The sequence below is a fragment of the Trachinotus anak genome, unplaced genomic scaffold (assembly GCF_046630095.1).
Source record: "Trachinotus anak isolate AG129_WGS33_773 ecotype Australia unplaced genomic scaffold, CSIRO_AGI_Tana_v1 ptg000021l, whole genome shotgun sequence".
NCBI classification, from domain to species: Eukaryota; Metazoa; Chordata; class Actinopteri; order Carangiformes; family Carangidae; genus Trachinotus; species Trachinotus anak.
Window position 1 is genome coordinate 3123227 of NW_027273872.1, and position 18667 is coordinate 3141893.

The 18667-nt window shown below is 39.8% G+C and overlaps 1 protein-coding gene across 5 annotated transcripts; it reads right to left on the bottom strand.

The window, feature by feature from the left end:
- Positions 1-149: 149 nt before the first annotated feature.
- Positions 150-18118, bottom strand: ocrl (OCRL inositol polyphosphate-5-phosphatase). 5 transcript variants are annotated; one of them, XM_071457426.1, is made up of 24 exons: positions 17677-17863; positions 17029-17107; positions 14680-14771; positions 14216-14254; positions 13725-13838; positions 12633-12830; positions 12219-12468; positions 11777-11950; positions 11548-11649; positions 11325-11439; positions 11060-11176; positions 10605-10786; positions 10139-10250; positions 9495-9604; positions 9102-9237; positions 8839-8949; positions 8489-8654; positions 7704-7939; positions 6939-6962; positions 4692-4811; positions 3700-3784; positions 3310-3437; positions 3047-3158; positions 150-2345 (listed from the first exon to the last, which is right to left on the bottom strand). In XM_071457426.1, the coding sequence occupies exons 1-24, from the start codon at positions 17729-17731 to the stop codon at positions 2221-2223; spliced, it is 2982 nt and encodes a 993-aa protein (XP_071313527.1). In that variant the 5' UTR covers positions 17732-17863; the 3' UTR covers positions 150-2220. The 5 variants fall into 5 exon arrangements, with proteins under 5 accessions (XP_071313527.1, XP_071313528.1, XP_071313531.1 ...); XM_071457427.1 differs by lacking the exon at positions 6939-6962; XM_071457430.1 differs by lacking the exon at positions 17029-17107 and having other exon boundaries at positions 17726-17837.
- Between the last annotated feature and the right edge of the window lie 549 nt (positions 18119-18667).

Sequence of the window (18667 nt, forward strand, 5' to 3'; positions counted from 1 at the left end):
ATCGGCCACGGAGGAGACTAAGTATAGTGTGAACATCAGCCGGTAACGATTTCCCATGCATGTGAGGAGTGAGCCCCAGAATCCGCTGTACAGTTGATGTTTTTCTTAAAATGAAGACGTCAACAAGATTCCCACAAAGAACACAACAGAACTTTATACATAGTTTTATTTCTGTTAAATAAATTAAAAGTACCAAAAAATCTGCAAAGTTGAAAACAGGGGCAAGTGTTTCCTTGCTTACCTTTAAATGTACCTTAATTTTTCTGAACAGAAACTGAAGACAAAAAGCACAATGAATCCACACAAATACATCAGTTGGTACAGTGGCATAAGACAACACCTAAAATCAGAGGTTACTGATTATACTGATTTTTCTGTTTGACATGATGAGGGTAGTATTTCTACAGAAAAAGTGAATAACTAAATGCTATTGTATAATGGCTCTCCCACATTTGAATCACCAGGAACTGCTCCTTCAGGCCCAGGCCACATTTTGGCAAAGCTCGTTTCAGTTAAGGCCTAGAGAAGAATCTAGTGTTCTGATGGCGATAAGGCAGAATAAACTATGCATGAACAAAGCAACGGAGCCTAACAGGATTACCCCTTTTTAGATTTAGTGCCATGATTGTCAGCGTGGTCACATTACGTCATGTGCTCATATTGTCTCCAAAGATAAGATATATTTTTGAAGCAGAGTTCCTGGAGCATGTGAGAAGAAAATCTCTGGGTATTTTCTGGCATCACTACATTGCAGGAGATACTGAGCAAAGTAAACTAATGTCATAAATTTGATTATTTTTGTCAACTGGGAAAGCTAATGCTGACATCTATTGGGAAAAGCTGTTAAAGAGGAAATACTGTTCATTCTATAAAGCATAGAAGTTCCTTATTTCAATAACCATGACATGTTTTGCAACAGCGACTACAGAAAAAAAAAAAAAAAAATCCTCAAATGAGAAAGGTGCACAAAGACAGGCTGTATCCTGCAGAGTAATGAGCCATTAAATCTTACACCCAGAAAATGCTGCATCACTTAAAACAATAATTAATCATCTGGATTTATGTTTTTTTATGAGGAAAACAACAGCTGTTTCTTGGTATCGATGAATAATGAGCTTTCAGATGAGGCAGAGTGAGGAAAAAGACGTAAACAAACAGACATTGACAGTACCAGCTTCATGACAAACATGACATCACAGATTTGCACCACCATACCAACAATTACTGCATTATTTACACCATTTAAGACATCGAAAGCCACAGAGGGTGACGCTTCACTCGATTCCGGCTGACCAGGAAGTTAGTGTGTTAACAGACCTGTTTTGTAACTCAGGAGGAACTAGCAAAACCAGATGTAAGGCTCACGGCTGAAGTTACACAAAAACACAGCACACACTCACAACAAAGAGTTTTCTATAACTGGATGATAAAAACAAGTGCTGAAAATTTCCTATTCCATTTTTTAAAACGATGCAGAGCTGAAAATAAACCAAACTGTAATAAGAACCAAAAACTGTTCCGATGGTGCAAATGTGAAAGATATAAATAACAGTTAAAGTACAATGGACATAACAAATAATTCTTTCAGATATCTTAATGTTGTCCCCTCAACTAAAATGCTGCAAAATTAATGATTGTCATGATTTATCTTAAGCTTAAACATTCTTAGTGACAGATTTCAACAACTAACCCATTTCAACAGTATACTTGTATTCAGTCTGCTTCTTAAAACTACAGGAGTTTCCTTTTCTTTAGTGTAATTGAGTCTTTTTCTTAGCATCTATGGATACATAGTGTTTTCACATTCATACCACTCACTATTCAGGGGTTATTTTGGCATGAGCACCTACAATAAGAGGGGTCGGCTGAGGACGAGGACAACTCTAGTCTTGAGGCACAGGTCCTTTAGGTCATCAGAAAGTGCATAGGCATCGGTCCAAACCTCTGCCAAGTGCTCCCAAATCCAGTGAGCGGTCATTCTGTGATTGAAGCTATGACACTTTGCAAAATCATCACAGTTCTAATTGAAGTCTGGGTTACCTCTAACATGAGAGTTTCTGAAAGGTAGGGTGTAGAGCAGTTGCATTGGTCTCCAAAGGATGATAATACACCAAGTGGATCGTGTCACACAGTGTCCTACTGGTCCAGAGCTTGTGCCAAAATATGGTCAGGTTGGGAATCAGTTCCAAACCTGATGCTGTGAGGCTCCTTTGACCTCGATTACTCCTCGTCTCCCGCCATGAGGAAACCCAGAATGAAGTCGATGGCTTTCTGCCGCTCGTGTGGTGTCTGTCTGCCCACCAGGTTGGGAGGTGGTCGGATGAGAAGACTGGCAAAGAGGGTAGCTACAATACAACAAGACGGTATAAAAGAAGAAAAATGCTTAACTACATATAAAAAGACTTTGTAACTTCGTCTTCTATCAAGTTAAATACATGAAAACAATATGGCGTGCTCTCTGATCTGTAAGTGTCAAGCCTGTGAGCCCATCAACCATCAGTAAACATTCATGTCACTGTAGCCAAACATTTGGGATTTTACCATAAAGATGATGGGTAACTGGCAGAACATCTCACATAAGATTAAGAAATGCTCTAAAATACCAACTGTATCTTCCACAATGCTACTACTGTTTCCTGGTTACCCTTAAAGGCAGGTTATTATCCTTTTGCCTGTGAATGTATTTAAGATGACAAGTACAGTTGGCACTGAGTACCATTTCAGAACTTCTAGTACTGGTACTTAAGAGTTCAATTAAGGGTACGCATGTAAGTAGTGATGTCTCCATTACTGAGTTTGTCCACCAGAGAGACAAGTTTATTTCTCAACTGTAAAAAGTCAAAAAGTCTACATGAATACCAAGACCACACATCTCTAAAAAACAATCTGTATGAAAAAGCTGCCGTTATTGGATTTAAAAAAAAAAAAATCATAGCATCAATATTGGAATTAGCCTAAAACAACCATACTTGATAATTAGTTAACAAGACTGTTCACTAAGCTCCGTAGTACAGTAACCTCAACATAGGAGGTGTCTGTGTCATACCTATGAGGCTGGCTGTTAAGTTGTTGTTGTGTGAGTGCTTCAGAAGTTCCTTCAGAAAGGCCATTAAGTAGCGAAACACGTTGCGGTGAGCCCGGGGCAACTGGGAGATCAACTGCAATCCACCAAATTCCACACAGATTAGTCAGAAAGAAAAATGTTCAACCCTGAACTCTTGTCTGTGCAGCTGCAAGCAACACAATTCAAATGACACCTAATTTTCTACACATCAGATTTTGCAGTGTAAACGGTAAGAACTAGCGTACCTGTTTGCAGAGGCGGCTGTCATGAGCGCAGTCTAGGCACCGTTGGTAGAGCTCATAACACACTACTGGCTCCGGCAAGGCCTCCAAGAAGATCAACAGAGCCTCCGCTACAGAGTGGTTACAACCAGCTATGTGGTGAGTTAGGGAAGAATCAGCAAAAACAGGGATCAATGTGCACATCACAAAGTCACGATTATTATTCTTACTTTTATTATCACCACAGTCATATCAGCTCATCCTAATGAGCAAGACACAACAGGGTCCATGTGTTAACTGAGTAAGTATGTGAGTGTTCATGTGTGTCTGTTATTTTATTTGTTGTTTGAAATTTCAGTGACTGGGTCTTGGTGAAATCTGGGCCAGTGTGACTGGCTTCATAAATGAGGATACGGATGGAGTCTGGGATGCTGGTGTCCAGACAGTCGATGATGCTCTGCAGCTCTTCCTGCAGCCCCGGTGTCTGGAACAGGTCCTCCTGAGAGACAAAAAAAGACAAATTTGGAACATTTAATACAGTTCTCACAAGTACACATCTCATGTGTGTTCAGACACAAAGTGAGGCTAATTTTAGAGGCAGCGAGATGACATGCAAAGTCAATGGAAATATGCCATTAGATGCAAATTTGCCCAGGCCAGCGTGACGCGTGAACATACAGAGACAAGAGGTAAAGTAAGAGAGTCGAAAGGGAAACTGGTACATCAGCTGTTTCACAACAGGCTGCACAAATGATCCTGTGGTTAAATTTGTATAAATGACAGAGGGAAAACTCCTTTCACTTTTGTGTCTGAACACACCTGAAGTGTAACAACATAAAGGTGCATAATATTAGTATATGTAGTATAAAGAGGGTCTTATGATATGAAATTAGATGATGTGAGATTTTAAGCCATAGTTATGACACAATTGTCATTTAGTGAAATGAACAATACATTTGTCTATCCACTAAACCTCTTAGCGTCTACAAGCAGCAGTAGCATGATTTTATAACCACAACGTTGTCTGACAAAATCTCCGTACACATATTATTTAGCTGTAAAATCATCACTCAGGCAGAAAATTAGAGGTTCATCTACTTATATGTCAGCTGCTGTGCAGTCAGTTAAATGAGACTGAGAGAGCTGTGCCTGCAGAAGAAAACTCTGACCTCTCGCTCACGGGGCAATATGATTCTTCTCTGGAAAGTAGTAAAGTTTTGTCTCCAACACTCGGCCAGCTGAACAATGGTGTAACTTCATCACTCACTCAGTCAGTCATCAACAGAGATTCACTTTTAATGCGCTGTTGCAGTCCAGCCAAAAGCTACATCCCTTTCCTTCAAAGTCCAGCAGTTTTATCATTTCAACGATTCTCACAACTGCGTCATTAGTTGGCAGCTTCTCACCTGATCACAGGACTTGGTGAAGAGGTGGTTGACCAGAATCCACACCTCCTTGGGGATCTTTAGAGGTTTGTCCTCGGTACTTGCGCCATCCACCATCAGGAAGTTCACCTTTGACTTTTCCTGACAGGACACATTAGATTAATAAAAAATACCAATATCCCACAGGAAAAAAGATCTAAATTCATGACGTTATTCCCAATACTGGGCAATTCATATGGCTTTTCCAGTGTAACAGAGACTACTGGGATGACTGCACATTACACATCTGATCAATTAGTAATGGAGTAGAAGCAGCAGTCAGGTCAAGATTATCTCTGGGGTCTGGAAACCTGAAGAAGAGCCATTTTACTAAGAGCTGGATATCACAGTCTTTTTGTCTCTGCAAATGGATCCCCGAGACTCATGAGAGACATCCAAAAATAACCACAGCTATTGAGGCTGCACATAAAGGCAGCAGAGACTGGAGTAGGCCTTTAATGGTGGGGTGATGCTAACATGCAGAACTAGTGTGGTATTCTTTAAAATGTTTTAACACACAAAGCTTTTCCTGTGATCCTTAAGGATATTTACAGTGTGATGGATCGTCCAGAGGGAATTCAAATCGAAGAAAGCAGTAACGTAAAATGTATTAAATTGCTACATTGTAATGAAATGGGGACAAATTTATATTCTGAATGGCTCCGTGTTCATTTATGCTGCTATATTGTTTCAGTTACAAGCTATCAAATGGAAGAAGAGACTCGTCGCTAGGCTTCAAATGAGTGTCTGAGCTGAGCTGAACAGACTCTAATACTTCTGCTCATTAGCTTTAATCATGTGTATAAAGGAGCAGTGCAATGAGGGTGACCTGCTGTGAAATGAGATTTAATGTGTGTGTATGTGCGTGTCTAACTTTCACTGGACTGGTGTACTCTGGGCGAGGGGAGATTTAATGGGTGACTGATCCACACACACAGATTACAGCTAAGCAGGCATGGTCTGTGATAGCCTGTGGGTTAACAGTTGCTGCCCTTGTCAGCTTTCTGAAATGTAGAGTGAGTTTGCACTGATTCACTTTTCATATTAGCTTGTACAACCACATCGTAGCAGTTGTAAAGAGCAGTAAAGTTCCAGTGTGCAATATTATAGTTGAATAGCACTGCATGTTAAAAGACTAGTTCAACATTTTAGGAAATATGCTTACATCGTTTCTGACTTTGTGAGAATTAGATGAGAGGTTTGACCCCACTTTTGTATCTGTACATTGATTGAGAGGAGGTGATTAGCATAGCTTAGCATGAAGACTTTAAGCAAGGGGAAATAGTTAGCCTGTTTCTCTCTGAAGTTCAAAAATACACCTACCAGCACTTTTAAAGTTTACCAAATGTTGTCCTCCAGGAAATAGTTACAGCAAATACCTCCACTTAGATCACTAATTGTTGTGTTTGTATTTCTATTTGTGCACTGAATCGTTTGAATGCACCCTTGTCATTAATTTGAATGAGGTCCGTTTATGTCCAGAAACAAAGTTGAGCTCAGCTGTAGCCGGGCTGCATTGTAACATCATTCAGCTTTGTAATGTGAACATCGCGTTCTACTGTTTACGTCACGATACTCATGACAACAGATAAAATAACTGCCGCCAAGACTTTCCAGAGTCATAAAACCCTGTATGAGAGTACTATAACCCACTCTGTAGTGTTTTGCAATCTGATAAGCTTTCAAACTCATGGATCCATTACTCAAACAGGACTTCCTGAATTAGATATCTCATCTCACTGGTTCCTGAAGCAACACAGCCTCTTTCACTGTTTTACGTCAGGCTGAACCACACTTTGAGGTTTTGTAGGTGTATAGGTAGTTGTAGGAGCTAGCCTAATCACCTTCCAGCTCTCACTCCTTCCTGAACATACAGACATGAAATTGGTATCAAACTTCTCATCTAACTCTCAGAAAGCAAATAAAGATATTTTTCATTCCATCTTGTTGAACAACAGAATAACAAGTTAGTGCTCCAACCACTTTATGACTATATGTATTGTAGTATTTTAATCTTTACGGTTAAAGTTATACATTAACTGGACATAGCCTCCACTGGGGTATTGTAGATATATACGTCTAATAATACCTGAACCAGATTCTTTTTATGACATGAATAATTGAGGAAGGTCGATAAAGTGTCATGAATCAGATATGACCACAGAAGTCTATGGAGATACCGACCCCGTTTTGACTGATACCTGATCAGTATCTGTGTTAATATTTTACCTTTTCCATGTAGCTGTCCTCTCCCTGAGCAAGAAGTCAGCCCACAACCACAGTGAAGAGTTGGAAAGCAATGATCAAGGCAACGAGAGGCGATGAAGGGAAACAAAAGAAGAAAGAATAAAGTAGATAGAAGTGCTGTGTATAAACACAATCAAGAAAATAGAGAGATTATGGATTGTTTTTGCATAAATCATTTGATCAAATACACCAGGCCAGAAGGAAAATGGAACAGTTTAGAAGAAATAAAGAAGTGCTGAATGATAGTAACACTATATTCCAAAGAAAAATCAGATTAAGTCAAAAATAGCACTACAGAAGCAGACAGAAGTGATCATGTTAAGAGTCTATTAATAGGAAAAAGGCTAAAGTGGGTCTAACCTGAGTCAGTTTTCCCTGTTCTTTAGGAGCTCCCTTCCTATGTTTTTGCCACTTCCTCGTTCCCTTGGCCCCTCACGGCCAGAAATATACAGGTTGAGACATTTTATGCTCTCCAAATATAGGCTCTCTCTGTGACTGAGTTTACCCTGAGGGAGTGAACAAATCCTCGCGTGTAGCCACTCAGGTTTCAGGTGGTGAAGCTACAGAGTGAGGAGCAGCCCTCAGATTACAATCTGAGCTAAATGGCTCTGTGCATAGGAAGGTTTATGTGTCAATCAGGGTTTGAACTAATCTGAAGAAAATATGTCTTTGTTCACTAAACCTATTACTTTAAACTGGTCTGATTGTATTTTTTGCTTCATGACCACTGGATTAGCTTTCCCTCACCAGGTCAATGAGTTTGGTGATGGGGATCTCTCTAATGGGCTTCTTCATGCGGCACAGAGTCTCCAGCGAGGTGCCAAAGCAGCTGGGCAGGTAGTTGCCAGAGATGGTAATGAAGTAGTCCTTGCCACGGTCCAGATGGAGCACCAGAATGTCCTCTATGGCATCCTCTCCAGAGTTCAGCAGCGTGACCGAGTCTTTACTGACATAAACCTCCAGATAGATCTCCAAGGTCTCAGCTGCTCAGGAAGATAAGTCAGAGGTTCACAGAGAAACTTTGTGAGAGGCATAATGAGAACATTGTCAGAGGAGCCACCTCTGCACTGTTTAACTATTGCAAACTAAAGGAGCATTATCTTGCAAGGAAACAAGCATATTTTGAACTATGCATTTATCTGTTATTGTTTGGACCACTGAGCATCCACTTTTCCCTAATACCTTGTTCACAAATGAGGATAGAAAAAGTTTACAATGATAAGGGGAACAATAAAAAATGGGTGCCCCACAGAATCAGAAAAGGTGTTCATGTTTGTTACTCCTCTGCATCGTAAATTAATAATAAATAAAACCACAAATGAGAATTCCATAATTTGAAAACTTCTCATTTTTAATGTGAACCATTTTCACTTTAATTTCACTGGTTTAAACTGAAAAAATAAACAAGGCTGACTTGCACTATCTTTCACAATATAAAAAATGACACTATTTCAGTGGTAAACATGTCACAGTACAAAGATGTCCTGAAGACATAACTACATACATATTTATATTAAGATAAAAGGACTTACTGGGCTCTAAGAATCCATCACTTGGCTCGGCACGCAGCCATGGCTTGCAGTATTGTGAGTCATTGAGTTTGGGAATGAAGGCAAAATGACAGGGGACCTGCCCATCATTTGTTATGAGGAAGCGCTGCTTCTGAAGCTGCCGGAATTTGACATTCTCAAATGCAAACTGAGGGAAAACGAAAAAGAAGAAACATTAATAACAGACTCTCCGTAAGCTCATCCTACAAACTTTAGGAGAAACTACTACAGACTATTCTGTTTTTGATTTTTAAAGGTTATTAGTGTCTGATTTTATATCAGGAGGAGGAAACATACACTTAGTATGATGTATGTGAGGACTTCATTCTTACCTCCCTCCTGCTCAGAGATACAGATGGAAGGAAATCATTCTCCATTCTGTCCATCGCTCGAACAATCTCCTCAAACACCTTTTTGTGTCGCACCTCATTTACCACCTTCACCTGTTACACAAACACATAGGTTGATGATTTTTATTAAAAAAAACATTTATTATACCAAATTCTTACACGCTCTGAAAATAAATAGCAGAACGTTGGATATTTTAACCAAAGTTTCCGTTTAAGGTGTTTTATTTGACAAGATAACATCTTACCCCTATACTGAAGAGAGAGCTAACAGGCTTGTGATCACTGGTCTGCAGCTCCATGTGACTTCGGTATTTGAGCTGCTTGACATTGTTGCCCCTCCAAAGAATTCTATCACACCAAGCAGGGACACGGCATTTCCCACTGCAGGAAACAGTTGCAATTTCAGCAGCAAAGTCAGGGGTCAGACATCAGACTCAAATGCAGTATTGTTGACTCTGTTAATGTAACAGTACAGCAAAAAAAGGCCAGAAAACACTTCCTCACTCACAAAATCTAATCAGGATTCCAAAGAAGAAAAAGGGAAACTAAGGGCAAGTTGGCAAAAGCTGTACAAATCCTGGAGTGAGTTGTGTATTCAGTTATTATAAAACAGATACAACAGGGGAATATGTTTTTACCTCGAGTCCCATCGATCTGTTTTTGGATCATACTTGTACGTGGGAATGAAGTTAATCTCTCCTTCCATGAAGTCTGTGAAGGCTCTCTTTGTCTGCCTCTGAATGTTCAGCTTCACATAAAAAGTGGCAACATTGTCAAGTATTAGTTGCTGTAAGAGTCAAAACTAAATCCTTAATTACTGTCAAAAGAAATCATTACAAATTACAGTAACATGTAATAATGATGTTTTCAAAACAGCTGTCTTATGTATTGGCCTCATTTCTTTTATCAAGAAATATATACTGTCACACATTTACACAAGTTCACATGGGATAATTTCAAAACTCAAGCACAGATAACTGATACAAACAAGCATATTTTACCATAGTTTACTATACTGTGCAGCTACTTTAGAGTTACAGCCTAACAACCTCACCCAAGTCCAAAATTCACTTATTTTATGTCAAACCAATTTGATACATGGTAAATTATTCAAGTAATACTTTTAAAACTAAAAATTATAGACACACAAACTGTAGTGGGGGCGATGTGTCTGTATTTTAGTTAAAAGTACAGTTAAAATTCCTTTTCTCTTCCAGCTATTACTTGTCAGTGCACAACAAATAAAAGTAGAGAAAACACACTGAGCTGATGACAGTCTCACCTGATCAACCTCCTGAAGCTTCTTTAGCTCTTTCTGAGCAATGAGCTGTTTGACTTCAGCAGCGTCGTACTGGAACAGACGATAATTTAAATCCCCGAGCCAGATTACGACACTGACACACAAAAAGAGAGGAGAATTAGACCAACAATTTTACAGTGAATATGATTATCCTCACAAACATTAGAATCCTGTCAAAGAGAATTGTAGTCTATAGCTCATATTTGTAAAGCTACTAAAGACAGTAACACTGATTCAGTTAGTGTTTTAAGTAATCAGAACTTTTTAGCATATAATTAATTTAGTGGTATTGCAGAATGCTAGAAAAAAAACATCTTTGTATGTTAAAAAAAAAAAAAAAAAATCACTGACTGATGATACAAACATTACCAGTAAGTGTAAAATCAGACTTTGCACATTAATCCAGAGCCATGATCTCACTCTGAAAGTGAATGACAGAGGAACTCACTCATGTTTGACGATACTGAGAGGAGGGTATTCCAGTAAGTGGAAGGTCATACGGGCACATATGTCTTTATAGTCCTGGTTGCGGCGTTCAAAGTCTTCCACGTGTGCTGCTAGATGTGAGTTTACGATGCAGAAACTAGTGTTGTGGAAAACAAACCTCACTGCCACGCCTCCTTTGTTCCCCTGCAAAAGAATTTATTTAAAAACAACAAACAAACAAACAAAAGACAGGCTGTTAGTTTGATATCTAAACAGTTTGATATTTTAATTTAGGCAAATTCATGCAGGAATAAACTTGTTTAATATTACATAAATCAAACAGAAGCAAAGTGCAGTGTACAGCAAATACTGCAATCTGAAAAAAACACATTACACTGTAATAGATTCCAGTGATATTAAGTGAAAAATTAGACCATGAACAAAGAGTTGTATTTAGTAAATTTCATGTGTACAAACCATTTTCCCCATGATTCCCGTCCCCACGTGCTCGGCAGCCACTTCTTTGATGTGACTCTTGAGACTCTTTTTGACAAAGACAACAAGCATCATCCCAACTAGTCGTATGATCCGAACCTGTAGACATAAAAAAAATCAAGTTAGTGCCTATATCATGTGTGTTCTGTCCTACTAACATGAAAATCATGCTTTCATCAACACGACAAGATCCAATAGTCCTAGAAAGTATTGATTTATCTCTAAGGAGGCAGTTCTCCCTACCCACCCTCTTGTACTTGGCTTTTGGGTGCAAACCTCTCTCCACAGCTTCCACCCACAGCTGCTCCTTGGATGAGTCCATGTAGAAGAAAGCTTCAGTGCTCAGGTCCAATTCTTGAAAACTAAAGTCATAAACCAAGTCATCATACTGGTTGTTATTAAAACAAGAAAAGACGACAACTTTGCACAACTTCATAGTCAGTAAAGTGCTGTGATTAATTCTTACTGACCCCAGAGCATAAATATCCGGAGGGTCTGTGTCACAGCAGAGCCACGGCTCAAGGCTGCTGTCTGGAGACTGGCCGTTCACATTCCATGTACCTGTGAAAAACCTGAAGAAAACACACAGCGAAGAGTTAGTGGTGGAAGAAGCAATCCTCTGCATTTTTTAATTACAAGTTCCCCTGTATAATCACATAATACAAAATCAAAAATACAGAATAAATATGATCCTCTTACTTAAAGGTCTGGATGTCCACATATTCGTTCTCCTTCTTCCCCAGGCGGTGTTTGATGAGATATTCTCTTTGTCCTGCCTGGCTGGAGAACATGGCCTGTCTCATGCTATTGGTGGTGGGGCTCTCACACCAAGTTGGTGGCCTGTCCAGACGGTCAAATCCTGACCTATAATTACTGGAATGGAAAAAGTAGGTATTATTAATACCAGCAATATTTTGGGCATAGTCCATTTTGGGATACAGAGCCTCTTGTCACTTTTTTCACACTTAATCCTGTTGTAGATTTTATTTTAAAAAGATAAAATTGACATTTTTTTCCCATCAATCTACACTCAGTAACTGCAGCCACTGCATGAAATCTAAACCATTTAAACTGATACAAAATATATTTGTAATGAAATATCAGATTCCAGTGTTTCTGCTGTCCTGACAGGTTAACTTACTCTGGTTTGGTGTTGGTGATTAAGGAGTTGTCTTTGGCCTGTACAGAGACAGCCCTCTCTTTAGAGACTGGTGTAGGAGGCAGAGGATTGGATGGAGTATAGGAGGCTTTGCGAGGAGGTAGAGGGGGAACAGGAGGAGGCTCCCTGGAGGCAACTATGCGATTCTGGTGGTTCTTCTTTTCCTCGACTTTGAGAGCGTGGTTGAAGTTGTCTTCAAAGCCAAAGTCGGAGGCAAGGGACTGAACTGGATCTTCAAATAACAGTGAGTTCAAAAACAGAACAGAGCAACAGAAATTAATGAGGAAAAAAATTAAAACTGAAAGTGTTATGTTTTGGGCTTTGTTTTCACACCAGCTATTATTACTGCATCCATTTAATTTTTCTGAATGTAAACACTGTGTATCTGTATATTACCTGTCTTGGTCTGATTTGTTGATGTGATGCTGTTGAGGTTGGCAGGCAGTGCACTGGCAGATTTGGATGGGTTAACTCCCTCAGAGCCCACAGAGTTAACAGTCTTGTTCGCTCTTTGCGGTGGGATGGGGACTGGACCTCTCGGGGTTGTTGGGGCGACGGGCTCCATCGCTTTGGGTTTTGTGAGTTTGGATTCAACTGAGAAGATTAAACAGCATTGTCAGAAGGAAGCACACCATGATCCAGACTCAAATCAACCTCACTCAAGCAGTAGTACCGTCTTCCCAGAGATTATCTTAAACTGTGTAAAAATTAGACAAGAAAAACAAACAAAGCTACCGTGTAGGTAATATGAATTATGAAACCTTAGACTTTACTTAAGTAAATTCACACCCTGTTTCAAGTGACCTCTCTCAATGTAAATATGAGCCAACACCCAGAAGAGCTATGTTGTCATTAAAGGAAGTAGAGGCCTGTTGCTCAAAAGACTGAAGGGGGTTGCACTGTAGTATGACTGATAACTATGAGAGGTTACTATTATTAAAAAGGGAATGACTGCAAATGATAGTGGTAATGGTGAAACTGGGTGAACAGGTTTTCTCTCCACGGTGTTTATGAAAACATACGTAGATCAAAGATGCATCAAAAAAGAAAAAGTAGCACATAAAAAAATACATCATGTGTCTTTTTTTCAACTAACTCAAAATACTCTCACATAATTGCCACTACTTTGCAGGGATACTGTCACACTGGACTCACTGCCACATCTAGTAATTTTGGTGGGGGGGGCTTATGAAAGTTTGCCCATTCATTTGAAGAGTATCAGTTACACTGATAAAAACAAATGTAGGCATGAAAGTATAGTGATATGAGCTTTACTACTTTCTGGCCCCATTCACAGAGTTGGCCTGGCACAATTTAACTTGTATCTGATTTCAAAAATGGCAGGAAAATGTGTCCATCCACCACTGTGGTAGGAATACACAGGGAATAAGCGAGTAGTGTCCACTCTCTGCAAATAAATGTTAGATGAGTGATTAAATAATTAAACATCCAACTGCTTTAGTCTATTGAAAGACAGTGGAGTCTTACCTTGCTGCTGAGCACTCTTCACCTGGGCAAAGAAAGTCTGAGTCCGATCATCATTCTGTAGTTCCAACAGCAGCTCTGGGGCTTTTTCGCCTTTAATTCGTATCCTTACAAAGGCTTAAGAGGGGCACAGAAAACACACACATCTTGGGCACCTTCAGACTTTGCAAACACATTAGAAATGCAGACTGTCTCCAAAACAAAGGGAAGTGATTTAACAATGAACCAATTCAGCATTCTTTCAGCAAGGCCTAGCAACTCAGGACCCATGTGTGCTACTAAATAAAGACATTTAGCTGAGGGCATGCTCTAAAAATGTCATATGGTTGAATAGGGTCTGTCTTGCAATAAATGCCATGTTTTAGCTCTCTCTTGTTGCCACAATACAGGCCAATTTTATTTTTTCTGGCTTGCTTGAAGGACTAAAACCTAATCTGAAAACAAAGCTGAAAGAGGAATTATTTAACACGAGGAGTGGTAAAAAAAGTACTAACCATCTACTGAGAAGTCAATAAGAAGAGCTTCTTCAGCTTCTGAAATGAAAGAGGAACAAGCGCTCAGACAGTGTCAATGCAGTGTGAAGGTCTGTTGTGGTAGTAAACCACTGTGGTGCTATTAATGATTTCAACAGACTCTTGCTGTTGTGTTAATTTTTAAATTTTGCCCTTCAGACTACAAAGGGAGTCCTGCCTGAACTTTTACACCATGGTGCAATGAACCCAGTGTAAACAGTAACACTACTATAAGTAGCGGTTACAGAATGTAAGGTCAGGCTGCAACTACTGGACAGGAATCACAGACATCTTACAGGAGAATACACAGAAATGGAGAATAGTCTGTATCAGTTGGTGACTTCAAATATCTTTAATATCTGATTATACTAAGCATATCCAAAATAAGTGATACTATGATTTTGATATTGAGAACAAAAAAAAAAAAAAAAAAAAAGGTCACGTACCTCGCACAATTTCAAAATTACCATTGATGGGTATAGACAGCTGAGCCACTGGACGAGACACAACAGCATCAGGGGTGGCCAAAACACCCAGTCTGGATGAGAACAGCATAGACTCACACTTAACAACACTTAACACCGAACATCCGCTCTGTGATGTTTTAATATCATTTAAGACCATAAAGAAAACATAAATACAGACAGACAAGCAGCAGTGATATCTCTTTTTTCTCATTACAGCCATTCTCTTGCAATGAAAACTGTTTCATGCACAGCATTCAATATGAAAATATTAGAATAACTGGACATTTGAGATGCAATATGGGTGTATTATTAGGATTAGATTATAACTATCAAGTGATTAAAATGTGAATTTAAGATTTTCAGAAATCTTGCACATGCACACATGCAAAAGTCTCCTACAGTCGAATTAGCAGTTCAGTTACTTTAGTTGAATAAGCAAACAATGGCACAAAATGAACTAACAGACATTCTGTTTTGTTGACAAATGTCCACTGTAAGAGCGTAGAACAAACTGAGAGGAGCTTATTAGTCAATATAACTAGCTTGAAACCTGTGATGTGGGTTAATGTAGGCAGGGTTGTATTTCACTCTAACAATGGCTGACAAACAGCCAGGGTCAAAGTAGCACGCTGGGCACTGCCCACATTTCCCGTCGACTGCACAGTAAGTCTGATTACTGCTGAGAGGGAAATGATTCAGCCCTGCTGCACCCAGTGTGTCAGAGGGACTTAACCATAATCAGCAAGGGCTCTTCTGATGTTGTCAGCTACATGACAACCAATGACACAGGACATCCGCTCCACAAGGATAAAATAAAATAAATTAAATACGAATGTGGGGAAACTCATGATGTCCGGGTTTAACTGACACTCTCAGGCATCTTGCTTGAACTTAATGTTTATTTTTGAGGCTATCGTTCACAGCTTCAATTATCAGTCCTCTCTAGCAAACAGAATGGTCTCAAAAATCATAACAATAACACAAGAAAAACTGCACTGGCAAAGACAGCAGATGGTCACAAGTACATCCTCACCCACATTGACTTAACTCAAAAATGCAAAATGAGTTAAAAAAAAAACACTTTAGACTGTTTCAATTCATGATGGTATTTAAGATGAGAGATGTATGTTATATAACACCTGGTTTCTGTAACTCTTGACCATTTTCCCTGTCAGGACTGCTCCTGAGTTTAGTGTGTGTTGTTTTAACACGGTTAGCTGAGCACGTAGCTTGTGTGCCCATGTGAGTCTTATTAGGGTCCAGGACTAAGTGGAGGAATTCTGGATAATGAGTAGTGAGCTGGCTACTGGTGGGACTAATTGCTCTCTCTCTAACGCTAGTGCACACCACAACCTGCTACAAACACATCCAAAAGTGATGATTTCACTCACCCAATTCCATCACCCACAACATCCTCTTTCACAAAATAAAAAAGAGCTGACAAGAAAACAGCGTCAGATTTTGCGCATGTGACTAACGGATAACTCCCAGCTGAGAACAAATCTGATTTGGCAACAGGCTGGTGTGTGCATGTAGAAAGCCCTTCCCATCAGCTGGAGGACCTAGGTTGAAATCCTGTTGATGTAACACTGAAACAAATCACTACAGCTCCCATGGTCAGCACTACCCTGTAGCTGACTCTGACATCTGAGGAGGAAGATACACTGATTCCTACAGCAAGAGGTTTCTTTCAGTTAAGCTACCAGACACCTGACACTGCAAATTTCTGTGATGCAACGTATGTTTCATGTGCACACATGCTGCATTTGGCCAAGGTATTCTTGTCTTTTCATCTGGAAAAATGCTAAATGTTTCCGTTTTGGTATTATTCTAGTTGACCTTCTTATCTGATTATTTAGCCACAACATCTGACTCCAACAATATAATGCTTATCTAATGTCATTCACTATAAAATGTATTCATCAGATAAGACAAGACAACCAACCCTAAAACACAATAATCAAAAGGTACAATCTAAATCAGCTTGTCAATTATTCAGTGTGACCTTGTCATGGTACACACCCAATTGAAACTACCGTGATTCACGTTATTTTTTACACTAAACACAATATTTCAAAAGCCTGTAAAAACAAACACATCTATTTGGTGCATGTCGACCGAAGCCTGCTGAAAATATAAAAGAGACCTGATCTGACACTTCAGATGTATCACAGCCAGCAACTAACTTCAAAACACACAGAGCTGTCAGAAACTTGGATTTCATCAGAATAAAGCAGAGCCTCGGATGAACATTGACATCTCACTAGATTTACCTACTGCCTGACAGAAATACATTAATTTTCAGTCACCAGGTTCTCTGATACTTACATAAACTCTCCACTGCGCTCAATTAGTGACAGTAGTCTGGGCTCCTTCTGGCCAGACCTCAGCTCCTGACCTCTCACAGTGTGAGCAGCACAATCAAGGAATTATTGTGAATGAGGATGAGACAGGCGCTTGAACACATCACAAGCACTGAGATGTTTATTTCAATTAATCCACAAATAATTTTAAGTTAGTATTTGTGTGGTTAGACAGGAGATACTCAGAAGTGAAGATCTCTGTTAGAAGAAGCCATGCTCATTGAAAATTAGGAGGCAAATTAATGTGATAAATGTGACAAAAGAGAGAAAGCAGTTCAGTGGCAGCTAATATGGCTAAAGCTAAATTAAATTAAATCACGGCTAACGTTACTGTGTTCATTAACAAGTGGGTTTAATTTGAAGAGACTGGTTATAGTGGCATGGTTAATAGTGAGCTGAATCAAATAGTAACTGTGTCTATATAAAGGTTGTTAAATTCGCATTAGCTTCAATGTTAGCTACTAAAATATAAGCTAGTTACCTATGTTGTTATCAAATGGTTTCAAGTTAGCTGGCTAGCTAACGATAACCGGGGCTAACGTTAGCCAACGGGCTAAAGCAAACTGAAAAGACACATTAAAAAAAAGGTTGTAACTTAATTCAAAAAAGGATATTGCCAAGCACTCCTCCTTGCATATTCCCACAGGTGTGTCCATTCTTACCGACATAAAATGAATAGCAGTTTATCAGTGGCTATAGCGCCTTTCTGTCGGTTCGGTCCGGGCGGTGCAGGCAGGGACAGTTGAATCCCACCCGGCGGAGCGACCGACGGCCTTTCCGGTGTGACAGCTGCTCAGCGGTCGGTAGCTAATGCTTGTTAGCTCGTTAGCCAGCTGCTGTGGCTGCTGCTGCTGCTGGATGGGGTCACAATCTTCGACGGGACCGAGAAGTCGAAATATCCCGGTCAGTGTGCGCCATTCCGCCAGAAGGCTTCGAGTATCCGGCTCCTCTCACGCCCAGCTCGGTGTCAGCAGGCGGGCTGGTCGGGCTGCATAGCCGTCGGTCTGCGGCGGATTCGGCACCGCGGACACCAGAGACTTCGGTATGTGGACTGCCCACTTCTTCACTCCCTCTCCTCGCCGTGTTTTTCGGCTTCATTTCCAAGGGTTGTACGAGGAGGGAGGACGCCACCTCCTGCCTCGGAGTGTGGACCGAGGACTGGCTGCAGCCTCCAGCCCACAAACACCGTCCAAAACATCTGCAACATCTGCAAAATTCATAATCATGTTCACATCCGGGCTGTAGATCACCGTGCTGCCTTCAAATTACCATCAGTGTAAGTTGTCCTAATCAGATGTTTAGTGGGGAAAACTTATTTACTTCAGTGAAAGTGTAAATAAACACTCCAAAAGTTATTTTCACAAATAGAATAAAGATTTCACACATCTGAAACTGTGTTTTAAAGAGTGTTTATCTCGGACAAGTCTATTGCATATTATATTTGTATATAATTGACTATTCTGTCTGACGATTATTAAAAAGATTTTATAAAAGGCTGCCACTAAAGGTTATTTTCATTATGGATCCATCTCCAGACTATTTTCTCCATCTATCAATTGATTGTTTGGCTTCTTAAATTTCAGAAAATAGTGAGAGATACCTGT